The sequence below is a fragment of the Nerophis lumbriciformis genome, linkage group LG01 (genome assembly GCF_033978685.3).
Source record: "Nerophis lumbriciformis linkage group LG01, RoL_Nlum_v2.1, whole genome shotgun sequence".
NCBI lineage: Eukaryota > Metazoa > Chordata > Actinopteri > Syngnathiformes > Syngnathidae > Nerophis > Nerophis lumbriciformis.
In genome coordinates, this window is record NC_084548.2 from 58,670,001 (window position 1) to 58,695,859 (window position 25,859).

The window sequence follows — 25,859 nt, forward strand, 5'->3', positions numbered from 1 at the left end:
AAACATAACAAAAGTGAAGTAAAAAAGCTTAAAGGTTAAATGTCATTTAGAAAAAGTTGCAATGTTGACTAATAAAACAAAGCTGTTTTTTTTTCTTTCAAACTGTCATTGCTCAAAACATAATATTGAATCGAAATCAATGTTATTATGAATTATTGACCTATGCAAGGTTTCGATTACTTCACATAAAATATTCCACTAAGAAAAATATTTTTGGTGGAAGATTTTGCAAATTTGGTATATAAATAACCCAAAAATGTATATTTTGTTGTTTTCTTACTGTCCTGAAAATGAACCGAACCGTGACCTCTAAACTGAGGTACGTACCGAACCAAAATTATTGTGTACCGTTACACCCCTAGTGTATACAATTCAATGTAAAATAATTAAGTGTAAAATAATTCAGAGTACACAATTCAATGTAAAATAATTCACTGTAAAAAAAAATTCTGTGCAGAAATAACCGTTGATTCCAAACTCAAGACTCATTTCACACAATTTATGCAACTGGGGAATAAATGCTGACAATTTCATTACATTTTTGTTTAATTTAATTTATAATTTTCTAATTTCATTTAGTTTATCAGAAGTGGATCTTGAGTTTTGAAGCAACAAATGTATTTGCATTTTTAAAAAAAATAATTTTTTACATAGCATTTTACATTACTTTATCTGAACAAAGTGAGTTTGCACACATATTTTGTTCAATCAAATAATGCGGATAATTTCATTGAATAAAAAATAGTCAGCAAAACGTGTGTTTAAAAATTCTTTTTTTTTAAAAATACATTATTTTGAAACTTAGTGTGTAAAAATCCAGTGCAGAAATATTTGTGGCTTCTAAACTCATGACCTATTCTGGTGAATTAAATAAGATTGCAATGAAATTGTCAGCATCATTTGATTTCAAACATCCATCCATCCATCCAACCATCTTCTTCCGCTTATCCGAGGTCAGGTCTAACATTCAGTTCACAAAATATAAATGCAAAGCTACTTAAATTCAGTGAAGACACAAATTAACCTCCATGTTTGTTCCGGTAGACTCCACTCGCAGGTTGTACGAGAAAAAGCTTGAGAAGGCCCTGAAGAAGCAGCCAGAGAAAGCCTCCTCAGATAAAACTTTCTACAGGGAGGAAGGTGAGAAGCTCTTTTATTTCCTGCTGACAACATCCTGGATCTGTTTTCATTGCTGAAATCTCTAGATCAGTGGTTCTCAAACGTTTTTCACCAAGTACCGCCTCAGAAAACACTTGGCTCTCCAAGTACCACCATAATGACTAACATTAAAACACAGTAGCACAGCAGGCGCAAGTATTCATTAAAAACAAAGCAGAGGTTTTATTTAACAAGTATATTTAATATTTTAGCCATTGTAACATTACACACATATTTGAACAGTAACACTGTGTTTGAATGTTTAATTATAAGTGATTCTTTGGCGTACCACTAGATGGAGCCCACCGTAGTTCACTATCACTGCTCGAGATCCACTTTAAATCCATCAATACAAAATGTAAACCTTTCTTTTAAATGTTTTATTCCCTTTTTTGTTCAAGAAAACACATTTTTTTATGGCAAAAACACAAAACATGCCACATTTCCCAGCCAAAATGTTCAAAGTGGAATATTTGATAAGAAGTATTTGGAGCCTTAAGTAGGTCGATAACTCATAACGTTATTTTGATTCATTATTATTTTTTAAACAATGACATTTAAAAAAAAATCACACTAAACTTCTTAAAGATCCACTCATAAAAGTGTTAGATAAGGCCACATATTATTGTTTTACATTTTTCAATATCTGTTGTATCGGAAGTGTAAAAATTGTATTGGTGCACTCCTATTGATCTATTAATGCCTTTTAATCATGAAGTTTTATTTATCTACTCAAATATTAATATTTGTGGTGGATTTTGTTCAACAAGCAAATTGTTTTTATCATGAAAATACATTTTGTTCCAGATTGTACTGCACATTGTCGCACACTCTGCATTTAACATTTAAAAATAAATGTTAAAATGATTATTTAGATGATTTTGTCCCGTGTTAGGATCGCAACTGTTACAAACACACAATGAACATGTTTTTGGTAAAAGGGCCTCATAAAAAAAAAAAACATTGTCGTGAAATCCAAAAACAAAGCAAGAAAAGCAGTGAATATTGTTTGTTATTGTTTTGTTTCTTTACAGAAGAAGAAGTAACATACATCACGTATCACAACCCAGTGAGTACTTTTCTTATCAGCACTCTTTGATTCCAACTTTTATGCTTCAACAACCCGAGGGTCCCTGGTTCAATCCCCACCTAGTACCAACCTCGTCATGTCCGTTGTGTCCTGAGCAAGACACTTCACCCTTGCTCCTGATGGGTGCTGGTTAGCGCCTTGCATGGCAGCTCCCTCCATCAGTGTGTGAATGTGTGTGTGAATGGGTAAATGTGGAAGTAGTGTCAAAGCGCTTTGAGTACCTTGAAGGTAGAAAAGCGCTATACAAGTACAACCCATTTAACTCTATTTCATCACCTCACATTCCTTCATAATAATAATGATAATAATAATAATGACAATAACAATAACAATAACAATAATGATGATAATAATAATAATATTAGTAATAATGATAATAATAATAATGACAATAATAATAATAATGATGATAATAATAATAATAATGATCATAATAATATCAATAATAATAATAATGATAATAATTATTATTATTATAATAATTATAATAGTAATGATAATAATAATGTTAGTGATAATAATAATAATAATAATAATGATAATTATAACAATGATGATGATAATAATAAAGATGAGAGTAACAAAAATTATGATAGTAATAATAATAATATTACTTATAATAATAATAATTATTATTATTATATTGATGATATTAATAATATTGATGTTGATAACAATGATAATAATAATAATAAAAAATATAATAATAATATTAATGATAATGATAATAATAATGATAATAATAATGATAGTAATAATAATGATGATACTAATGATAATAATAATATTAATGATGATAATAATAATGATAATAATAGTAATGATAATAATAATAATATTGATGATAATAATAATGATGATATAATAATAAAGATAATGATGATGATAATAATAATAATGATGATGATTATGATAATAATAATGATAATAATAATAATAATAATAATAATAGTAATGATAATAATAATAATAATGATGATAATAATAATAATATATTGATGTTAATAATAATAAATATAATAATAATAATTATATTAATGATGATGATGATAATGATCATAATAATGATAATAATAATAATAATAATAATACTAGTAATGATAATAATAATAATGATGATAATAATAATATATTGATGTTAATAATAATAAAGATAATAATAATAATTATATTAATGATGATGATGATAATTATCATAATAATGATAGTAATAATGATAAAAGTAATGATAATAATAATAATGATAATAATCATAATAATAGTAATGATGATGATAATAGTAATGGTAATAATGATAATAATAATGATAATAATGATAATAATAATAATAATAATAATAATGATAACTATAATAAAGATAATAATAATAATGATAGCGTTGAAAGGGCTCTCGCCCCCGCTGTCCCGGAGGGTTCGTGCGAGTCAGCCAGCATGCCTTACGGGCCTTACCTGACCCGCCAACAAAAATTTCGAGACCCCCAAATATAACATTTTTCTCCATACCTAACACCTGCAAAATATGGGGACTTTTTGTGCATTTTAAGAGCCTCGAAAGGACGTCCAAACATTTCAGTAGGGCCCTAAAAATAATAACAACAACAGTCCATCACCTCACATTCCTTCTTCTTTCATTTTATTAGGTCAAACAAGAAGGATACTCTGACACGTGAGTGCAGTTTAACACACACACACACACACATATGTTGTCTTTGTAGAATATTCAATTGAATATGGGTTGAAAAGGATTTGCAAATCATTGTATTCCGTTTATATTTACATCTAACACAATTTCCCAACTCATATGGAAACGGGGTTTGTACTGTATATATATATTTATATTAGTTGATGGGGACATCGTGGTGCAGTTGGGAAAGTGGCCGTGCCAGCAACCTGAGGGTTCCTGGTTCGATCCCCACCTTCCACCAACTTCGTCACATCCGTTGTGTCCTTGAGCAAGACACTTCACCCTTGCTCCTGATGGGTGGTGGTTATTGCCTTGCATGGCAGCTCCCGCCATCAGTGTGTGAAAGTGTGTGTGAATGGGTGAATGTGGAAATAGTGTCAAAGTGCTTTGAGTACCTTGAAGGCACAAAAGCGCTATACAAGTATAACCCATTTACCATTTACCATGTCTTACCGATAAATCTGATAAGATTAAACAATAGCTCCAGTTAAAAAAAAGAATTACCCGTACTGTGCTGTAGGTGGGTTAGGGTGAGCAAATTAGGCGCTCATATCTGTCTATCATTCGTTCAATCGTTTTTCAAAATGAAACCAAAATGATCATCAAAACATAAACACATTTTGTTTGGGTTTAGTAAGTACATTGTAATTATTATTATTTTTTATGTAAAGCTGCTACAGTAAATACATGTGGTAAGCCAGTAAAACAATCTTTTTTGGTCGCTACTGTTTGTTAGCTTAAGAAGCTAATTATTAAAACTACAAGAACAAAATAATTTTCAACATTTCTTTCCTGACCCAATATGAAAAAAAACAGATAACCAATCGTTTTTTCCAATTTCCAATTTTGGAAAATGGTCAAAACACATAACAGACAAACTTTTCAATTGTCCTTTTCTCTGGTTTCATGCAAGCCGTGTGTTTTTTCGAGTTGTTCTTTTGTTTTATTTTGAAAAACCAACAAACAAACAAACGATACACAAAATTTGCTACTTTTCTCCTATTTGGTTGAAATGAAGAAAAAAAAAACCATCAAAGCTAACAAAGTTATCGTTAAGCATGTTATCTCAAGAAGCTAATTAAAGGGTTCCAACATATTGATAAAAAAAGAGTACAAGCAATTAAATATTGATTAATGCATTAAATTGTTATTAGAAATATTTATTGATTTCACCACCACACAATCACAAGTGAAGCACATTTCTATGCTTGTAAAAAAATCAAATTATTGTACTGTCCACTAGTTTGACGACTAATACGCAGTTTTTGAATCATGTAAATATTATCCACGCAGGCTGATGCGAAGACGCGACGCCAAAAATGAAGAAGAGGAGTCAGATGAAGAGATACAGTAAGTCATGAACATTTCATATCACGGTTGTTATTGTTGTCACGGTATTGTTGTTTTTTAAAAGACTTGGAGTGACACTGAAATTGTTGTATTTTGTTGTGTTTAAATTAGAGATGCTGATAAATGCTTTAGAATGTAATATCTGAAATTATCGGTATCGTTTTTTTTATTATAGTTTTTTTTTTTTTTTTTTTTTTTTTTTTAATTAAATTAAATCAACATAAAAAACACAAGATACACTTACAATTAGTACACCAACCCAAAAAACCTCCCTCCCCCATTTAGACTCATTCACACTCATTCACACAAAAGGGTTGTTTCTTTCTGTTATTAATATTCTGGTTCCTACATAATATATCAATATATATCAATACAGTCTGCAAGGGATACAGTCCGTAAGCACACATGATTGCGTGTGCTGCTGGTCCACTAATAGTACTAACCTTTAACAGTTAATTTGACTCATTTTCATTAATTACTAGTTTCTATGTAACTGTTTTTATATTGTTTTACTTTCTTTTTTATTCAAGAAAATGTTTTTAATTTTCTCAATATAAGAAAAAAATTAAGGTAAAAGAAGGTTAACAAGGGTAAAAAAAGGGTCATCTTCCCTTCACTTTGTTTTCCCATCTTTTTACAAAGTAGGTAAGACATGTGGTAAGGTAAAAAAAAAAGTTAAACAACGATTAAATAGGTAAACAAGGTAAAAAGAAGGTAAAATAAGATAAAAAGAAGATGAGAAGTAAGTAAAATAAGTGACAAAGTATGTAAAAAGTGAGTAAAAAAAAGGTAAAAAAAGTTAAATTAGGGTAAAAAGGGTAAAAAAAAAGATGGTAAAAAGAAAGTAACATAGGGTAAAAAAGAAAGTAAAAAGTAGTTTAAAAAAGATAAAAGGGAGTAAAATAAGTCACAAAGTATGTAAAAAGTGAGTAAAGAGAAGCTAAAAAAGTTAAAGGTTAAAAAAAGGTAAAAGAATATATAAGGTAAACAGAAGGTATAATACGGTAAAAAGAAAGATAGGGTAAAAGAAGATAAAAGGCTGGTAAAAGAAGTCACAAAGTATGTGAAAAGTGAGTAAAAAGAAGGTAAAAAATAGGGGTGTGGGAAAAAATCAATTCGAATCGCGATTCTCACGTTGTGCAATTCAGAATTGATTCTCATTTTTAAAAAATCGTTTTTTTGTTTTTTTTTAATTATTTATTTATTTTTAATTTTAATTTTTTTAAATTAATCAGTCCAACAAAGCAATACACAGCAATACCATAACAATGCAATCCAATTCCAAAACCAAACCCGACCCAGCAACACTCAGAACTGCAATAAACAGAGCAATTGAGAGGAGACACAAACACGACACAGAACAAACCAAAAGTAGTGAAACAAAAATGAATATTATCAACAACAGTATCAATATTAGTTACAATTTCAACATAGCAGTGATTAAAAATCCCTCATTGACATTATCATTAGACATTTATAAAAACAAAAAAAAGAAGAATAGTGTCACAGTGGCTTACACTTGCATCGCATCTCATAAGCTTGACAACACACTGTGTCCAATATTTTCACAAAAATAAAATAAGTCATATTTTTGGTTCATTTGATAGTTAAAACAAATTTACATTATTGCAATCAGTTGATAAAACATTGTCCTTTACAATTATAAAAGCTTTTTACAAAAATCTACTACTCTGCTTGCATGTCAGCAGACTGGGGTAGATCCTGCTGAAATCCTATGTATTGAATGAATAGAGAATCCTTTTGAATCGGGGAAAAATCGTTTTTAAATCGAGAATCGTGTTGAATTGAGAAAAAAAAAATCGATTTTGAATCGAATCGTGACCCCAAGAATCAATATTGAATCGAATCATGGGACACCCAAAGATTCACAGCCCTAGTAAAAAAGTATATGAAGGTAAAAAATGAAAAAGATGGTAAAAAGTGCTTGTTAGTATCGTCATGAGTATTTTAAAGTGCAGTAATAAATCACAGATGTACAATAATTACAATTTTAAAAGGCAATACTAACTGTCGGGAATCTTAGTTTGGTTTATCATAAATACATTTAATCGTTACATCTTTAATCTTGTCACAGCAAAGCCCAATTTTTTTTAATTTTTTTAGCAGCTAGCCAACCGAAAACAAAACAAATCTGACACTATTCTTCCTCCTGCACTTCTAGCTCCACCCACCGCAGACGCAGAGCAGCCAATCAGAACGCAGCACCGCCCAAGGAGGCGGTCCAGTCGGGATGCAGCATGTGGGGAATGATGAAGATGCTAATGCTGCTAGCGCTGCTAGCCGCTGCCTACTACACCTACCGCCACATGATCAGCCAGGAGAATCCTTCCAAGCTCGAATGATGACGTCATCCTTCACGGATATAATATTCAACCACCAGCAATATTCTGTGTGGTTCTTGTCAATGCTGCCTGCACATCAAGTGAAAGCTGTCATGTGACGTCATGTGACGTCATGTGACATCCGTTTACCAAATAAAAACGTAATGTGGCCACAAATTCATAAAACTGTGTGAAACTTTGCAGGCACACTGAGCCTTTTAGGAGATATCTGTTGTCTCACATTTTTCCTGCTTCTCGGTCAAATACACCATCAGCAGCTTCTTCATATGATGACAGTTCTTATTCTGAAAAACTGGTGAGTCGAGCTATTACTGTAGATCAACGAATGAATGCTTTGATTAATTTTGACAAAAACACACCAACTTTTTGTGAAAAGTTGTCACGGAAGAGTAGAACATTTTAATAGTTGCATGTGGGGATCAACCATATTTTCACAGAATATGAACATGTGTTCAAAATGGTGACTTGCAACAAACATCGAAGACGGGCATAGAAAGACGACATTCGGAATAACGAGCATAAAAAGTACTTTTTAAATAGCTTAGCGTGTGCAAATGAAAACAATGTCATAAAAACACTTTTGAATAACGTTCAAAAGACCGTCGTGTTGAGTTGAAAAGGCGCAGGATCTATGTGAGGTATGGCTTCCATCATGATTGGCTGTTGTGCTGACCTGGAAGGTAAGAAGAAAGTCTACTTAGTTCTTCTCTTTGTCTTTACCTTTTTCTTTGTCGCTGGTCTGTAGTGGGCAACATCGACCTGGCCATGTTGCCACCTTCGCAGGCAGAACCGCCAAGGTAAGTCGAAGAACGCAAACAGGAGTACAAAACAAGGTAAAAGAAGTCACAAAGTCGGTAAAAAGAAACTAAAAAAGGTCAAGGACAGTTGAAATAAGGGTAAATAAAGGTAAACACAGGTAAAAAGAAGGTAGAAATAATGTCGTTGCATAAAAAAGGTAAACAAGGGTAAAAAGAAGGTATAGAATAAAGTAAAATGAGGGTAAAAAATAAAGTAAAAAGAAGGTGAAAGGTAAAACGAAGGTCAAAAGGTAAAATTAAGTATTAAAAAAAGTTAAACAAGAGTTTAAGGAAAATAAAAGAAGGTGAAAGGTAAAACGAAGGTCAAAAGGTAAAATTAAGTATTAAAAAAGGTAAACAAGAGTTTAAGGAAAATAAAAAAGGTAAAAGGGTAAACCAAAGTAAAAAGGAGTTAAACAAGGGTAAGAAGAAGGTCTAAAAGTAAGCAGAAGGCAAACTGAAGGTTAAAAATGTTTAAATAAGGTAAACAAGGGTCCAAAAAAGGTGAAGAAAATAAAAAGTTCAAAGAAGATAACAATAATGTTTAAGGTAAAAAGAAAGTCAAAGAAGGTAAAACAAAGGTCAAAGAAGTTAGAGAAGGTTAAACATGGTTAAAAAGGTCAAAGAAGATATAGAAGGTAAAAAGGTCAAAGAAGGTTAAAAAAGGTCAAAAGAAGTTAAAGGAATAACTAAGGACAATAGAATATAAAAAAGAAGGTAAACAATGGGAAAAAGAAGATCAAAGAAAGTCAAAAGGTAACATTTGGTATAAAAAAAAAGAAGGTAAACAAGGGTAGAAAGAAAGGCAAACAAGGTAAAACCAAAAGAAGGTCAAAGGTAAACCAAATTGAAAGGAAGTTAAAAAAAGGTAAAAAGGTCTAAGGTAAAACAGAAGGTAAAAAAGGTAAATAAGGGTAAAAGGAAGGTCAAAGAAAGTAAAAGTTTAAAATAAGGTTAAAAAAAAAATAAGTTCAAATAAGGTATACAAGAGTCGAAGTAAAACGTTGCAAAGAATGTCAGAGGGAAATGTAAAAAAAAAGTACAAAAAAGGTAAAAAGAAGGTAAAAAGAAGGTTAAATATACAAAGAGAGTAAAAAAAAAGGTCGAAAAAGATTAAAAGAAGGCAAATGAAGGGTAAACAAGGTCAAAGAAGGTGGAACAAGTTATAAAGGAGGTAAAAGTAAAACAAATGTAAAAAGAAGGTGAATAAGGTTAAAAGGGATTTAAAAAAAGTAAAATAAGGTAAAGATAAAGATAAAAAGAAGGTTAAAAAATTCAAAAATAAAGATAATATTGCGGTATAGCTCGGTTGGTAGAGTGGCCGTGCTAGCAGCTTGAGGGTTCCAGGTTCAATCCCCGCCTATGCCATCCTAGTCACTGCCGTTGTGTCTTTGGGCAAGACACTTTACCCACCTGCTCCCAGTGCCACCCACACTGGTTTAAATGGAACTTAGACATTGGGTTTCACTATGTAAAAAAAGTGCTGTGAGCCACTAGAGAAAAGCGCTATATAAATAGAATTCACACTAATTCACATAAAAAGAAGGTTAAAAAATACAAAAATAAAATAAAAAGAAGGTTAAAAAAAATAAGGTAAATGAAACTTTTAAAAAAAGGTAAAAAATTAATTTGCTGAGATTGACTTCTTCCACACTGTTGTGTTGGAAGTGGTTGTTGCTGTCTGACGGCTTCTGTGCGTCACAACAGACACGTTGTGCTGATGTCGTCACTAAAGTGAACGGCGCCCTCCCTCTCGCAGCTGCAGGTGCGCCCACACCACACACGGGGCGCTGACCCCACATACAGGAGGTCAACATGTGACCTGAGACCAAGGTCATCTTGGGTCTAGTTTCCTGTCAGCTCAATTATTTTTTCCAGACAAGACGGGTGCCATCATTCTTGTGTAAATGAAACATTTGGAACAAAACGTTTCTCTGTCTGCACAAAACATAGCAAATATATCTAAAAGGTGCATGAATATTCAAGTGTACCTTATGGCGTGTCCCTCAAAGCCCAGCGCTGTGATGAAGATGTTAACAAGGACGGTGAAGAAGACAAAGACTGTCGCCACGTTGTTCATCATGTTCAGTTTGGCGTGCTTGCGCACGTCGTTCAAATCGTACTTCACTGCTGGAGCAAAAACAACATGAAGTAAAAAAGTGTATATTGTAGCGTCCCGGAAGAGTTAGTGCTGCAAGGGGTTCTGGGTATTTGTTCTGTTGTGTTTATGTTGTGTTACGGTGTGGATGTTCTCCCGAAATGTGTTTGTCATTCTTGTTTGGTGTGGGTTGACAGTGTGGCGCATATTTGTAACAGTGTTAAAGTTGTTTATACGGCCACCCTCAGTGTGACCTGTATGGCTGTTGCATAAAGCCGTAGATATTAAGTGACTGTGTTGGCACGCAAAGGCAGTGCCTCTCAAGGTTATTGGCGCTCTGTACATCCCCCTACGTCTGTGTACACAGCGGTGATTTAAAAAGTCATACATTTCACTTTTTGAAAACCGATACCGATAATTTCCGATATTACATTTTAAAGCATATTATCGGACATCCCTAGTTTATATTATGATTTATTTCTTCCTGGTTGTCTACATAACATATAATGGTGGTCAAAATGGTGCATAGATGATATTTTATAAATTGTCTCTTCGGGATGGGCCGTTTTGTGGGCGCTCTTATTTACGTGCCTCTACTATGACTTCGCCTCTTCCTCATACTTGCCAACCCTCCCGATTTTCCCGGGAGACTCCCGAATTTCAGTGCCCCTCCAGAAAATCTCCCGGGGCAACCATTCTCCCGAATTTCTCCCGATTTCCACCCGGACAACAATATTGGGGGCGTGCCTTAAAGACACTACCTTTAGCGTCCTCTCTCACCTGAAAAGGAGACTATTATATATGTGTCCGTTTATCCATAGGTTTATATATAACCCATAAAGTAGGCAGGCACGAAGCTATTTCTCAGCGTGTGTTTATTTCAGCCGGCACGTTAATACACTGACACACAACATCCGGATCCCCATCATGCATTGCTTCAAAACTACGGCAAGTAGTAATGCCCAAAAACATAACAGAGACGAAGCTGAAGAACAAAGAAGAGACATGGCGACGACGAGTTAGAAGAAGTACGTTTGCAAGTTCCAAAATGATTGTAAAAAATTATTTCAGTTCATCCAGGACAGCTCGAAGGGGAAAGGGTATGCTGCCTGCACATTTTGTAGATCAGACTTTTATGTGTGTGTATATGTGTAAATAAATGAACACTGAAATTCAAGTATTTCTTGTATATATATATATATATATATATATATATATATATATATATATATATATATATATATATATATATAGCTAGAATTCACTGAAAGTCAAGTATTTATTTTATTTATATATATAAGAAATACTTGAATTTCAGTGAATTCTAGCCATAAATATACTCCTCCCCCTTAACCCTGCCCACCTCAACCCCCCCATCTCCCGAATTCGGAGGCCTCAAGGTTGGCAAGTATGCTCTTCCTTTGTTGTGGTTTTTAGCGCATCCATAGCGAGACTACCGACAGACTTAAGTTTGAACTATACGTTACTTTGTACTAGAAATGGCGACATGTGCATGTATGAGCCAGTCTGCTCCACAACAAGAGGGTAGAGAAAAAGAAGGAGCTTATTGACTAGTGTTGAACTACCATGGCAAACACGCGCAAAGCACTTTGGGTAAGTCTCTACCTTATATGAATAAAACGTCACCTGATGGGGCGTTTCCAGGAAGTATAGGCTGGCCAGTATACCGGTATTATGAGTTACACCGGTATATTTCAAAAAGAGGTGTGTATTTTGGACAATACTGATATGTAATGTCTTTTGACGCTGCCTTTGATAGTTACTCCTGCCGTTTACCCGCACTTCACTGAATTTGAGCTGACAGACTGACGCTGCTAACTGCTAAATCTAACAGCTGAAACCCTCGCTGACACGCACACGCTGCTCTTATAAACTTCTCTCAACTGCATATGACATATTTCAAGTTTTTTTTTTTTTTAAAGTAACGTATTAATTACTTTCCCTCGTAATTAATTACATTTATTAAAGAGTATTTCCATCACAAATTAAATGAGATTTTCTGGTTAAGTAACGAGTAACTATAATCAGTTACTTTTGAAAAGTAATTTTCAGAACACTTACAGTAACGTGGTGTTGAGTCTAAACCAGGGGTGTCAAACTTGTTATCATTGAGGGCCACATCGCAGTGATGAATGCCTTCAGAGGGCCGCGTTTTAAAAATTAATTAAAGATTAAAGCTGCAAGCAGCGATGGACGGGACCGACTTTGAGGGCTCATAAAATCCAAACCGGAGCAGTAATTAAAACTCTTTCATCAACTTATAATCAGAAGGGTTCAATCTCTCTCCTGTGCTAATTTGAAGCTGACACGACAAACGCGCTCAGAGGAGATAATGTTTGAAAAAAGGTGACTGTTTTTACACAACTTTTGTTTTGAAGGGGGAATTGCAAACTTCCTGTTGATTTTTTCTGAGATTGTCAGTGTATGAAATATAGGTCTAAGTGAGACCTACATAGAGGTTTGTATTTCATGTCTCTATGACATTCCTACTGGGAGTTACAGGCAGTTTTGTCTGTGTTTTCTTCCTAAAGTTAAAAGTTAAAGTTAAAGTACCAATGATTGTCACACACACACTAGGTGTGGCGAGATTATTCTCTGCATTTGACCCATCACCCTTGATCACCCCCTGGGAGGTGAGGGGAGCAGTGGGCAGCAGCGGTGGCCGCGCCCGGGAATCATTTTGGTGATTTAACCCCCAATTCCAACCCTTGATGCTGAGTGCCAAGCAGGGAGGTAATGGGTCCCATTTTTTTATAGTCTTTGGTATGACTCGGCCGGGGTTTGAACTCACAACCTACCGATCTCAGGGCGGACACTCTAACCACTAGGCCACTGAGTAGGTGCTAGGGGGCGCTAGAGCGCAATTTTGAGTTTTGGGGTTTGGTTTTTTGATTAGATAACAATTTTTTGCCAGTCCTGATATGTGTGTCCAATTTGGTGAGTTTTGAAGCATGTTAAAGGGGTCAAATTACAGCTCAAAGAGGCGGCGGTATAATAATAAAACGTTAGAATTACAATAGAGTCCTCTGTCCCAAAGGGACTCGGTCCCTAATAATAAAATCATTTGACAGCATTGATATAAATGTGTACCAGTAATCACCTCATATTATTACATTATTGCCTATGCACTTATTAGATTTGTTCATGTACAAATGCATGGATACATCATACGTAAAGGGGACAAGCAGATATTATGTGTATTTTTATCTTAACTAACATATTTTTTGTAATACTGTTGGAATAATTATGTGTAAGTTATCACACAACTCTAATGCTTAAAGGCCGTTGCTATAGTTATTATCAATTGTGCTGAAGTTGTACTTTTCTATCTGTGCAAAGGGACAACTTGCAAATCCAAGATTGCGAGTCGTCTCTTATCAGTGTTTGTGTCCAGAACATCGAGTACCGTGACGCAGACAAAGCATAGACAGGGCGATATCACGAGTGTCAGCACATTTGCATTTCTGAATAATCATATATTGTGTCTAACTGGGGCTGCTAAAATTACCCCCCTTCCTTCAGAAGCAGCCTCAGTGATGTAACCAGGGACCTCCCAAATAAATACAGGAGCACGTGGGCTGTACCTTAGAGCGTGGTGGGGGATTGTAACTGAGTGTGCAGCCCCAAACATCTCTCCTCATTGAGCCAAATTGAACTCTGTCTCTGCATGATTCCTTGCTTCTTGTCTGTTTAATAGATGTCATCAGTGTTTGAACCTGACAAATACACTATATGATAACGTCAAATTTGGCATGATTAGATAATAACGTTTAAAAGATACACATTTTTTCCTGTCAAAATCTAAATAATAATTTTATCAACACACATTTTTCCCAGGCTTTCGCGGGCCTCATACAATGATGTGGCGGGCCAGATCTGGCCCCCGGGCCTTGAGTTTTACACCTGTGGTCTAAACTAAACTATTTGCACGTTTTGTTTAAAATACCGATACAAACTGTATCGGTATTTCAGTTTTGGTATCAGCTTCCGTCCATGTTGTCCAGCCCTACTCTGAAGTCTGAAGCAAGGCAAGATTGTTTTATACTTTATTTTCCAGACAACAAGCCGCTACTTCTTTCCCACGCTTTGAACCCTGAGGTCTTACAAAACGATGCAATATTTCTTTGCTAACGGCCATAATATTTTTTTGTTCAACAAATAGATTTCATAAAACACCGACAGAGACAGTGAAAAGGTGGGTTATTGTGTTTGAAAAACAAATATTGTTTGAAAATGTACTTCCTATTTCGTGCCTTGAACTGGAAATATAATCGTCCATAGCGTTTCTGCTCGAAAGGATTCTTCATTTATCACTCCAAGCAACGTTTGTCAGTTTTACAATAAAACTAAAACAATTCTTACTTACTAAACCGTCCCATGTGTGATGTCTGTCGGAGTGTTCTCATGCATATTTGTATGTGCTATCGTACTGTCATCAAGCTAGCGTTGTTAGCATTAGCTAACATGCTAACATGTTTACAAGTGTCTGTGTTAGTATTATTAACTTGCAATGGCATTCTTTTTGTATTGTTTCAGTTTCACAAATCCACCAAAAACGTCTGTTTAGATGGTTGGAGAGCTAGTTTGCGCAGCTTGCGTGTCCGGGTCTGTTTTGTTTGATGAGCCGTTTTACTGCTGTGTTACAGGCACTGTTTGGAAACTATTAAGGTATGTAAATAAATATTTACAGAATATTTCGTATTGGTATATATCTGCGGTTTATAGTCTGGTGCGGCTAGTATGTGGAAAACCTTTTTTTTTTCTTTCTAAAATGTAGTGGATGCGGCCAGAAAATACGGTAAATATCTCCTTCGGATAAGCGGAAGAAGATGGATGGATGGAGATGGGCACTTAAACAAGCAGCCATTGAGTTATTTCCGTTTAAAACAAGGGTAAACATCAAGTGTGCCTTGGTCCAAGGTCGAACTGCTTGAACTGGTTTAAATTAAAATGCCACAGTAGGGAAGGGATTCATATGGACCCATTCCTGGGTGGATCTCGTGTGAGAGGAAGAGGGGGACAGAGGGTTAATCATTTTGCAATGCAGTCTGCTGAAAATGATGGAAAGCGCCACTCGACATAGCAACTGGCGCTGTGGTCGCAAAACACATCTTAAGACTGTGGAGGGAAGTGTGGCCAGCGCGCCTGCAGGGGCAAAGGTCACCTCCTCTGTCTATGGTGCTGAGGAGTAGCACCATCGGATGGGGGCGGGGCATGTGCTGACGGCGAGACACAGCTGAGGTGATTAGATTTCCCAGGTGGTACGTGTTAATCTAATCATCTGTTGTCTTAAACAGTGAGCGGCCAAGAGCAGGGGGGGAGAGGATACGGACGTGACTGAAAAGTCACGTTCTGCGGGAGAAAGATTTTGATAAAAACCTATGTACATTAAAAACTTTGTTAAAAACTGCACGCTTGACTCCTGTGCCGTGTCTACAGTGGAACTGCTAGGAAGCAACTTCCACAAAGACGTTCAACACTCTGCTGCCATCTGGCGGCTAGAGTGGATAGTGCAACCCCGCCCCCAATTTGTCACGTTTAACGTGTCAGGTAAACCCGCTTCAAATGGGGCCGTGTGTGTCCCCTTGCGACTATGTTCATTGCCGATATGAGCACACGGAAACACGCAAAAAGATGACGTTTCCTTGCCAATGAAGACGAGCAGCAGGCCCACGATGACTTGCAGCGCAATGGACACGGACAGGAGGACGATGAGGGGGATGTAGAAGCGGTACTGGGGCCCCACGTAGAGGACGGTCTTCAGCTGCGACGAGTTGGCCATCAGCAGGGCCACGTCCAGCATGCTCTGAGCCGCACTCTTTTTGGTGGCGTAGTGGTTGATGTTCATGGGCCGGTACTGCTTGCCCGAGGGCGACGTCGCCGCCTATGGAGGATACCGCAGAGGTGAAAAAATATATACACCCTTTTTTTTTTTTTTTTTTTTTAGCTTAGGCAACTTTAAACAGGTCAGGAGCATGAATTCAAAATACAAACAATGATAAATCAATAATAATTAGTGGTGTCCAAACAAAGAAGGAGCCTTTTAAACACACACACACACACACATATGTATATACATATATATGTATTATATACAAACCCTGTTTCCATATGAGTTGGGAAATTGTGTTAGATGTAAATATAAACGGAATACAATGATTTGCAAATCCTTTTCAACCCATATTCAATTGAATGCACTACAAAGACAAGATATTTGATGTTCAAACTCATAAACTTTATTTTTTTTTTGCAAATAATAATTAACTTAGAATTTCATGGCTGCAACATGTGCCAAAGTAGTTGGGAAAGGGCATGTTCACCACTGTGTTACATAGCCTTTCCTTTTAACAACACTCAGTAAACGTTTGGGAACTGAGGAGACACATTTTTTAAGCTTCTCAGGTGGCGACCAACTGTAGTTACTGACAGTGGGTTTCTGAAGTGTTCCTGAGCCCATGTGGTGATATCCTTTACACACTGATGTCTTGTTGATGCAGTACAGCCTGAGGGATCGAAGGTCACGGGCTTAGCTGCTTACGTGCAGTGATTTCTCCAGATTCTCTGAACCCTTTGATGATATTACGGACCGTAGATGGTAAAATCCCTAAATTCCTTGCAATAGCTGGTTGAGAAAGGTTTTTCATAAACTGTTCAACAATTTGCTCACGCATTTGTTGACAAAGTGGTGACCCTCGCCCCATCCTTGTTTGTGAATGACTGAGCATTTCATGGAATCTACTTTTATACCCAATCATGGCACCCACCTGTTCCCATCCCTGTGGGATGTTCCAAATAAGTGTTTGATGAGCATTCCTCAACTTTATCAGTATTTATTGCCACCTTTCCCAACTGATTTGTCACGTGTTGCTGGCATCAAAATCTAAAGTTAATGATTATTTGCAAAAAAAAAAAATAATAAAATGTTTATCAGTTTGAACATCAAATATGTTGTCTTTGTAGCATATTCAACTGAATATGGGTTGAAAATGATTTGCAAATCATTGTATTCCGTTTATATTTACATCTAACACAATTTCCCAACTCATATGGAAACGGGGTTTGTACAATATTTCTTTTAAAAAGTCATGTTAGATTTTAATATTTGCTGTTTTGGTAACCAAGCACCGATTAAATCGATTTTAGTTCATTTCAAAGTGTTTTAGGAGTTACGACACGGAACTAGGGATGTCCGATAATATCGGACTGCCGATATTATCGGCCGATAAATGCTTTAAAATGTAATATCGGAAATTATCGGTATCCGTTTCAAAAAGTGAAATGTATGACTTTTTAAAACGCAGCTGTGTATACGGACATAGGGAGAAGTACAGAGCGCCAATAAACCTTGAAGGCACTGCCTTTGCATGCCGGCCCAGTCACATAATATCTACGGCTTTTGGCACACTCACAAGTGAATGCAAGGCATATTTGATCAAGAACCATACAGGTCACACTGAGGGTGGCCGTATAAACAACTTTAACAGTGTTACAAATATGCGCCACACTGTGAACCCACACCAAACAAGAATAACAAACACATTTCGGGAGAACATAAACACAACAGAACAAATACCCAGAACCCCTTGCAGCATTAACTCTTCCGGGACGCTACAATATACACCCCCCGCTAAGCCCCCCCCCCTACCCCGCCCACCTCAACCTCCTCATGCTCTCTCAGGGAGAGCATGTCCCAAATTCCAAGCTGCTGTTTTGAGGCATGTTAAAAAAAATAATGCACTTTGTGACTTCAATAATAAATATGGCAGTGCCATGTTGGCATGTTTTTTCCATAACTTGAGTTAATTTATTTTGGAAAACCTTGTTACATTGTTTAATGCATCCAGCGGGGCATCACAACAAAATTAGGCATAATAATGTGTTAATTCCACGACTGTATATATCAGTATCGGTTGATATCGGAATCGGTAATCAAGAGTTGGACAATACTGGAATACTGGATATCGGCAAAAAAGCCATTATCGGACATCTCTACTTATTAGACATAAATAAGACTTGATTGAATATGTTTGTTTTTTTAATCCGCAATATAGTGAAGCTGCAACATCTGAAGAGTGATGAAGCAACCGACTGTGTTTTGAAATATTTGTATTGTTCCTTCACAAACCTGCTCAGGCAGGCCTGCCCAAAGTGGGGCCCGCAGAGTCGTTCTATTTGGGAACTTTATTAGTTTCATTTGTTTTTCGCACTTAAAATTTAGGGGTTCCCTGATCCAATATTGACATAGGATATTGGTGTGATATCAGCAAAAGTATCGAATGAACGGATCAGCTTGCATGTAAGATCTCTGATACAAACGCTCCGATACAAGCAGTCCTGCAGCGTGTTTACTTGAGTGAGATATCATGTGCGATACAAGCAGGCCTGCTGCATGTTAATTTGTGTGTGATAAAATGTGCGATACAAGCATTCCTGCAGCGTGTTTACTTATGTGTGACATCATGTGCGATACAAGCAGTCCTGCAGCGTGTTTACTTGTGTGCCATATCGTGTGTGATACAAGCAGTCCTGCTGCATGTTAACTTGTGTGTGATATAATGTGCGATACAAACAGTCCTGCAGCGTGTTTACTTATGTGTGATATCATGTGCAATACAAGCAGTCCTGCATCATGTTTACTTGTGTGCGATATCATGTGCGATACAAGCAGTCCTGCAGCGTGTTTACTTGTGGGTAATATCATGTGCGATACAAGCAGTCCTGCAGCTTGTTTACGTGTGTGTGTGTGATATCATGTGCGATACAAGCAGTCCTGCAGAGTGTTTACTTGTGTGTGATATCATGTGTGATACAAGCAGTCCTGCAGAGTGTTCACTTGTGTGTGATATCATGTGTTATACAAGCAGCCCTGCAGTGTGTTAACTTGTGTGCAATATCATGTGCGATACAAGCAGTCTTGCAGCGTGTTTACAAGCAGTCCTGCAGAGTGTTCACTTGTGTGTGATATCATGTGCGATACAAGTAGTGGTGCAGCTTGTTTACTTGTGTGTGATATCATGTGTGATATAAGCAGCCCTGCAGTGTGTTTACTTGTGTGTAATATCATGTGCGATACAAGCAGTCCTGCAGTGTGTTTACTTGTGTGTGATATCATGTGTGATACAAGCAGTGGTGCAGCTTGTTTACTTGTGTGTGATATCATGTGTGATACAAGCAGCCCTGCAGTGTGTTAACTTGTGTGCAATATCATGTGCGATACAAGCAGTCCTGCAGCGTGTTTACTTGTGTGTAATATCATGTGCGATACAAGCAGTCCTGTAGAGTGTTTGCTTGTGTGTGGTATCATGTGTGATACAAGCAGTCCTGCAGCGTGTTTACGTTTGTTTAATATCATGTGCGATACAAGCAGTCCTGCAGTGTGTTAACTTGTGTACGGTATCATGTGCGATACAAGCAGTCCTGCAGCGTGTTTACTTGTGTGTAATATCACGTGCGATACAAGCAGTCCTGCAGCTTGTTTACCTGTGTGTGATATCATGTGCGATACAAGCAGTCCTGCAGAGTGTTTACTTGTGTGTGATATCATGTGCGATACAAGCAGTCCTCCAGAGTGTTCACTTGTGTGTGTGATATCATGTGCGATACAAGCAGTGGTGCAGCTTGTTTACTTGTGTGTGATATCATGTGCGATACAAGCAGTCCTGCAGTGTGTTTACTTGTGTGTAATATAATGTGCGACACAAGCAGTCATGTTGCGTATTAACTTGTGTGTGATATCATGTGCAATACAAGCAGTCCTGTAGCGTGTTTGCTTGTGTGTGATATCATGTGCGATACAAGCAGTCCTGCAGCGTGTTTACTTGTGCAAAGCTGGACAGCCAGTTAACATCTAAGGCTATGTCTACACTAAGTCGTTTAACCCCTTAAACAAATAATTATTTAGCCTCAGCCCCGTTTCAACCACACTAAACTGTCGTTTAAGGTCCCCCTCTTCTGACATTTTTCTACACGGGTAAGTGCGCCGTGTAATTCTTGAATTTCCGGCTCTGTATGGACTCATTGATCGTTTACAAAGTGAGTTTGGAGAGGAAGTGACGTCAGAAAGACCACAGTCATTAGTGACATTAGAAAGAACGCACCACAGCCAGCTTCATAATAAAGCGGTTTCGTAACTCAGAGCTAACCACTGGAAATATGAAGGTGAGTCATCCAGACATGCCTGTGTTTCTCCTTCCGTCTGTACAGACGCTTGTGGAAATCACACATGAATACCTAAAGAGAAAGCGATTGCAGCTATTTGGGATACAACACTTCTCAGACGGCAAGATAACTTTCCAATGTCCAGGTCAGCTGTGATTCTACTTACCGAAAAACTTTGTCCATTTGTCAAAGGAGAGTCAACGAGAATGCGAGCTCCCGTGGATGTGATAAAAACCCTACCTACTCAGTGGCCTAGTGGCTAGAGTGTTTATTCAAGTCATTTACAAAAGGTAATCATGTTAGGCTATAGGCTACTAGGAGCTAGCAGCTACACGTCAGATAAGCACACAATCTAGACATAAGTAATAATCATTGCAAAATAAAAGGGCACATTTGTCAATATGAACAAGTATCTAATAATTATAGTTGCATATAAGTTACACATGCAAAGTCTCCAATACAGAATTAAAAGTACCCAGTAACAAACGTGTCTGTGTCATTCAACGTACTGGATCATGAGCTTTACTTCATGAATTATTGTGACCACTTGGTGTCGGAATAATTGTATCTAAGTTATCACAAAACTTTGTGTTTCAATGAGTTACCGGTGAGAAGACAAAGGCTGTCTGTGAGCCTACCAAGAAGAAGGCTTGTAAAACTCCACTGTGTAGGATGGGAAGCAACATGAAGGTGTTCTGTTTCTTTGATGTATTGTAATCCACAGAAATATATTGTCTTGACCCGAGATCTACAAAGCGAAGAGGAAGCAGGACCTGACTCCCCTCCAGGGACCTTTTCTTTGAACTGTTCTACGACCTTTTCTTTGAACTGTTTGTAATCAAAGGCGATGGCTGTATACGACCCCCTGTCCCTTAGAAACAGCTGTTGCCATGTAATCAGGGAAAGTCCAAATAAAAGAGGAGGCGTACAATCTTCCGTCGGGAGCGTGGTGAGACTGTTAATGAGTACAGCCCAGACGTCTCTCCTCAATTGAGTCAAATGTAATTCTGTCTCTGTTTGATTCCTAGCTTCTTGTCTTGTTTAATAGATGTCATCAGTGTTTGAACCTGACACTAGTTGTCACCATTAAGAAAAATACCACACCACTTCATCTTAAAGACAGCACATAATAAATTGGTTAGTGTTTTTCATAGCTACCATTGTTCTCTGTTTGACGCAATCAAACCTTAAAGATATTGTCTTGACCCGAGATCTACAAAGTGAAGAGGAAGCAGGACCTGACTCCCCTCCAGGGACCTTTTCTTTGAACTGTTTTACGACCTTTTCTTTGAACTGTTTGAAATCAAAGGCGATGGCTGTTTACGACCCCCTGTCCCTTAGAAACAGCTGTTGCCATGTAATCAGGGAAAGTACAAATACAAGAGGAGGCGTACAATCTTTCGTCGGGAGCGTGGTGAGACTGTAAATGAGTACAGCCCAGACGTCTCTCCTCAATTGAGCCAAATTTAATTCTGTCTCTGTTTGATTCCTTGCTTCTTGTCTTGTTTAATAGATGTCATCAGTGTTTGAACCTGACACTAGGTGTCACCATTAAGAAAAATACCACACCACTTTATCTTAAAGACAGCATATAATAAATTGGTTAGTGTTTTTCATAGCTACCATTGTTCTCTGTTTGAAACATTTGACGCGATCAAACCTTAAAGATATTGTCTTAACTCGAGATCTACAAAGCGAAGAGGAAGCAGGACCTGACTCCCCTCCAGGGACCTTTTCTTTGAACTGTTTGTAATCAAAGGCGATGGCTGTTTACAACCCCCTATCCCTTAGAAACAGCTGTTGCCATGTAATCAGGGAAAGTCCAAATAAAAGAGGAGACGTACAATTTTCCGTCGGGAGCGTGGCGAGACTGTAAACGAGTACAGCCCAGACGTCTCTCCTCAATTGAGCCAAATTTAATTCTGTCTCTGTTTGACACGATCAAACCTTAAAGATATTGTCTTGACCCGAGATCTACAAAGCTAAGAGGAAGCAGGACCTGACTCCCCCCCAGGGACCTTTTCTTTGAACTGTTTTACGACCTTTTCTCTGAACTGTTTGTAATCAAAGGCGATGGCTGTTTACGACCCCCTGTCCATTAGAAACAGCTGTTGCCATGTAATCAGGGAAAGTCCAAATAAAAGAGGAGGCGTACAATCTTTCGTCGGGAGCGTGGTGAGACTGTTAATGAGTACAGCCCAGACGTCTCTCCTCAATTGAGCCAAATTTAATTCTGTCTCTGTTTGATTCCTTGCTTCTTGTCTTGTTTAATAGATGTCATCAGTGTTTGAACCTGACACTAGGTGTCACCATTAAGAAAAATACCACACTACTTTATCTTAAAAACAGCATATAATAAATTGGTTAGTGTTTTTCATAGCTACCATTGTTCTCTGTTTGAAACGTTTGACGCGATCAAACCTTAAAGATATTGTCTTGACTCGAGATCTACAAAGCGAAGAGGAAGCAAGACCTGACTCCCCTCCAGGGACCTTTTCTTTGAACTGTTTTACGACCTTTTCTTTGAACTGTTTGTAATCAAAGGCGATGGCTGTTTACGACCCCCTGTCCCTTAGAAACAGCTGTTGCCATGTAATCAGGGAAAGTCCAAATAAAAGAGGAGGCGTACAATCTTTCGTCGGGAGCGTGGTGAGACTGTAAATGAGTACAGCCCAGACGTCTCTCCTCAATTGAGCCAAATTTAATTCTGTCTCTGTTTGATTCCTTGCTTCTTGTCTTGTTTAATAGATGTCATCAGTGTTTGAACCTGACACTAGGTGTAAGAAAAATACCACACCACTTTATCTTAAAGACAGCATATAATAAATTGGTTAGTGTTTTTCATAGCTACCATTGTTCTCTGTTTGACGCGATCAAACCTTAAAGATATTGTCTTGACCCGAGATCTACAAAGCTAAGAGGAAGCAGGACCTGACTCCCCCCCAGGGACCTTTTCTTTGAACTGTTTTACGACCTTTTCTCTGAACTGTTTGTAATCAAAGGCGATGGCTGTTTACGACCCCCTGTCCATTAGAAACAGCTGTTGCCATGTAATCAGGGAAAGTCCAAATAAAAGAGGAGGTGTACAATCTTTCGTCGGGAGCGTGGTGAGACTGTAAATGAGTACAGCCCAGACGTCTCTCCTCAATTGAGCCAAATTTAATTCTGTCTCTGTTTGATTCCTTGCTTCTTGTCTTGTTTAATAGATGTCATCAGTGTTTGAACCTGACACTAGGTGTCACCATTAAGAAAAATACCACACCACTTTATCTTAAAAACAGCATATAATAAATTGTTTAGTGTTTTTCATAGCTACCATTGTTCTCTGTTTGAAACGTTTGACGCGATCAAAACTTAAAGATATTGTCTTGACTTGAGATCTACAAAGCGAAGAGGAAGCAAGACCTGACTCCCCTCCAGGGACCTTTTCTTTGAACTGTTTTACGACCTTTTCTTTGAACTGTTTGTAATCAAAGGCGATGGCTGTTTACGACCCCCTGTCCCTTAGAAACAGCTGTTGCCATGTAATCAGGGAAAGTCCAAATAAAAGAGGAGGCGTACAATCTTTCGTCGGGAGCGTGGTGAGACTGTAAATGAGTACAGCCCAGACGTCTCTCCTCAATTGAGCCAAATTTAATTCTGTCTCTGTTTGATTCCTTGCTTCTTGTCTTGTTTAATAGATGTCATCAGTGTTTGAACCTGACACTAGGTGTAAGAAAAATACCACACCACTTTATCTTAAAGACAGCATATAATAAATTGGTTAGTGTTTTTCATAGCTACCATTGTTCTCTGTTTGACGCGATCAAACCTTAAAGATATTGTCTTGACCCGAGATCTACAAAGCGAAGAGGAAGCAGGACCTGACTCCCATCCAGGGACCTTTTCTTTGAACTGTTTTACGATCTTTTCTTTGAACTGTTTGTAATCAAAGGTGATGGCTGTTTACGACCCCCTGTCCCTTACAAACAGCTGTTGCCATGTAATCAGGTAAAGTACAAATACAAGATGAGGCGTACAATCTTTCGTCGGGAGCGTGGTGAGACTGTAAATGAGTACAGCCCAGACGTCTCTCCTCAATTGAGCCAAATTTAATTCTGTCTCTGTTTGATTCCTTGCTTCTTGTCTTGTTTAATAGATGTCATCAGTGTTTGAACCTGACACTAGGTGTCCCCATTAAAAAAAATACCACACCACTTTATCTTAAAGACAGCATATAATAAATTGGTTAGTGTTTTTCATAGCTACCAATGTTGTCTGTTTGACACGTTTCACGCGATCAAACCTTTTAAAACATTCCGCACTACTAAATAATACAAGTACATATGATTCAATGTCTTTAGCTTGTGGCCCAGTGACACATTTATCAATTTGACCCCTGGGGGGCGAATAGTTTGGGCACCCCTGGCCTTGGGAAGCTCTTTGGTTTCATCCCAACACCCCACAAATTGTGTTTTGTTTTGTCGCCCTAGGCGCGCAGGCGTGTCAGTGACTCACCTGGTCAGAGATCAACACTTCAAGACACAACGTGTTTCACTGCCAAAAGAAACTCCTCAACCCCAAGTCTCCTCACACAGAAAGTAAAGTGTCGGGTAAAGGTTGTGTGGACTTTTGTGTAACGCACACACACCTCAGGTAGGTGAGAGATGACGCCTACACAACAACTGCCTCAGGTAACAAAGCCGCCATTCCAACGTCCTGGAGAAACCACAAGTCCTACCAAGTCCTACAGTATATGCCCGCTTACCTCGACATCCGAGGGTTTATTCAGAGCCACGGCCTCTTTGTGCCGTGCGTTCCCTCGGTCCATGTTGTGGTCTTCTAGGCCTAAGTCTGAAGAGAGGCGGTGTCAGGAGCACGCTTAAGAGACAGGATGAACGAGTCAGGAAGCTCCTCCAGTTTCACTGGAGAGACGAGAGAGGCGCCTCCTCCTCGCCTGTTTTAGTGATGATAACATATGTTTCAGGGCTTGTGACTCCGCCCCTTTCCGCGGGTCCCAACATAACAATAGTCACTGCTCTAGGAACATTTCTCTATTGCGTAATCCACCGGTCCGCGGGACATTTGCTGTTTTTTTAACGGCACACGACACATTCTAAAAATACTATTACAAAAAAAATAATAATAATAATAACATAAA

The 25,859-nt window shown here is 37.6% G+C and overlaps 2 protein-coding genes across 4 annotated transcripts in view; one reads left to right on the forward strand and one right to left on the reverse strand.

Annotated features, from left to right (window-relative positions):
- Positions 1–7,810, forward strand: part of emd (emerin) — a 10,885-nt gene extending 3,075 nt beyond the window's left edge. Inside the window, exons 3-7 of one of the 2 annotated variants that reach the window (XM_061988169.2) lie at positions 1,045–1,140; positions 2,193–2,227; positions 3,889–3,914; positions 5,226–5,282; positions 7,465–7,810. In XM_061988169.2, coding sequence (XP_061844153.1) covers positions 1,045–1,140; positions 2,193–2,227; positions 3,889–3,914; positions 5,226–5,282; positions 7,465–7,645 — 395 coding nt within the window. In that variant the 3' untranslated portion in view covers positions 7,646–7,810. Of the gene's footprint in view, positions 1–1,040; positions 1,141–2,192; positions 2,228–3,888; positions 3,915–5,225; positions 5,283–7,464 lie in introns of both variants that reach the window. The other variant, XM_061988161.2, reaches the window with a different exon arrangement.
- On the reverse strand, positions 7,675–25,598 carry LOC133624516 (ninjurin-1). Of its 2 annotated transcripts, none has more exons than XM_061988140.2 (4): positions 25,467–25,598; positions 16,211–16,445; positions 10,434–10,572; positions 7,675–8,318 (listed from the first exon to the last, which is right to left on the reverse strand). In XM_061988140.2, the coding sequence occupies exons 1-4, from the start codon at positions 25,527–25,529 to the stop codon at positions 8,237–8,239; spliced, it is 519 nt and encodes a 172-aa protein (XP_061844124.1). In that variant the 5' UTR covers positions 25,530–25,598; the 3' UTR covers positions 7,675–8,236. The 2 variants fall into 2 exon arrangements, with proteins under 2 accessions (XP_061844124.1, XP_061844133.1); XM_061988149.2 differs by having other exon boundaries at positions 7,679–8,318; positions 10,434–10,569.
- Between the last annotated feature and the right edge of the window lie 261 nt (positions 25,599–25,859).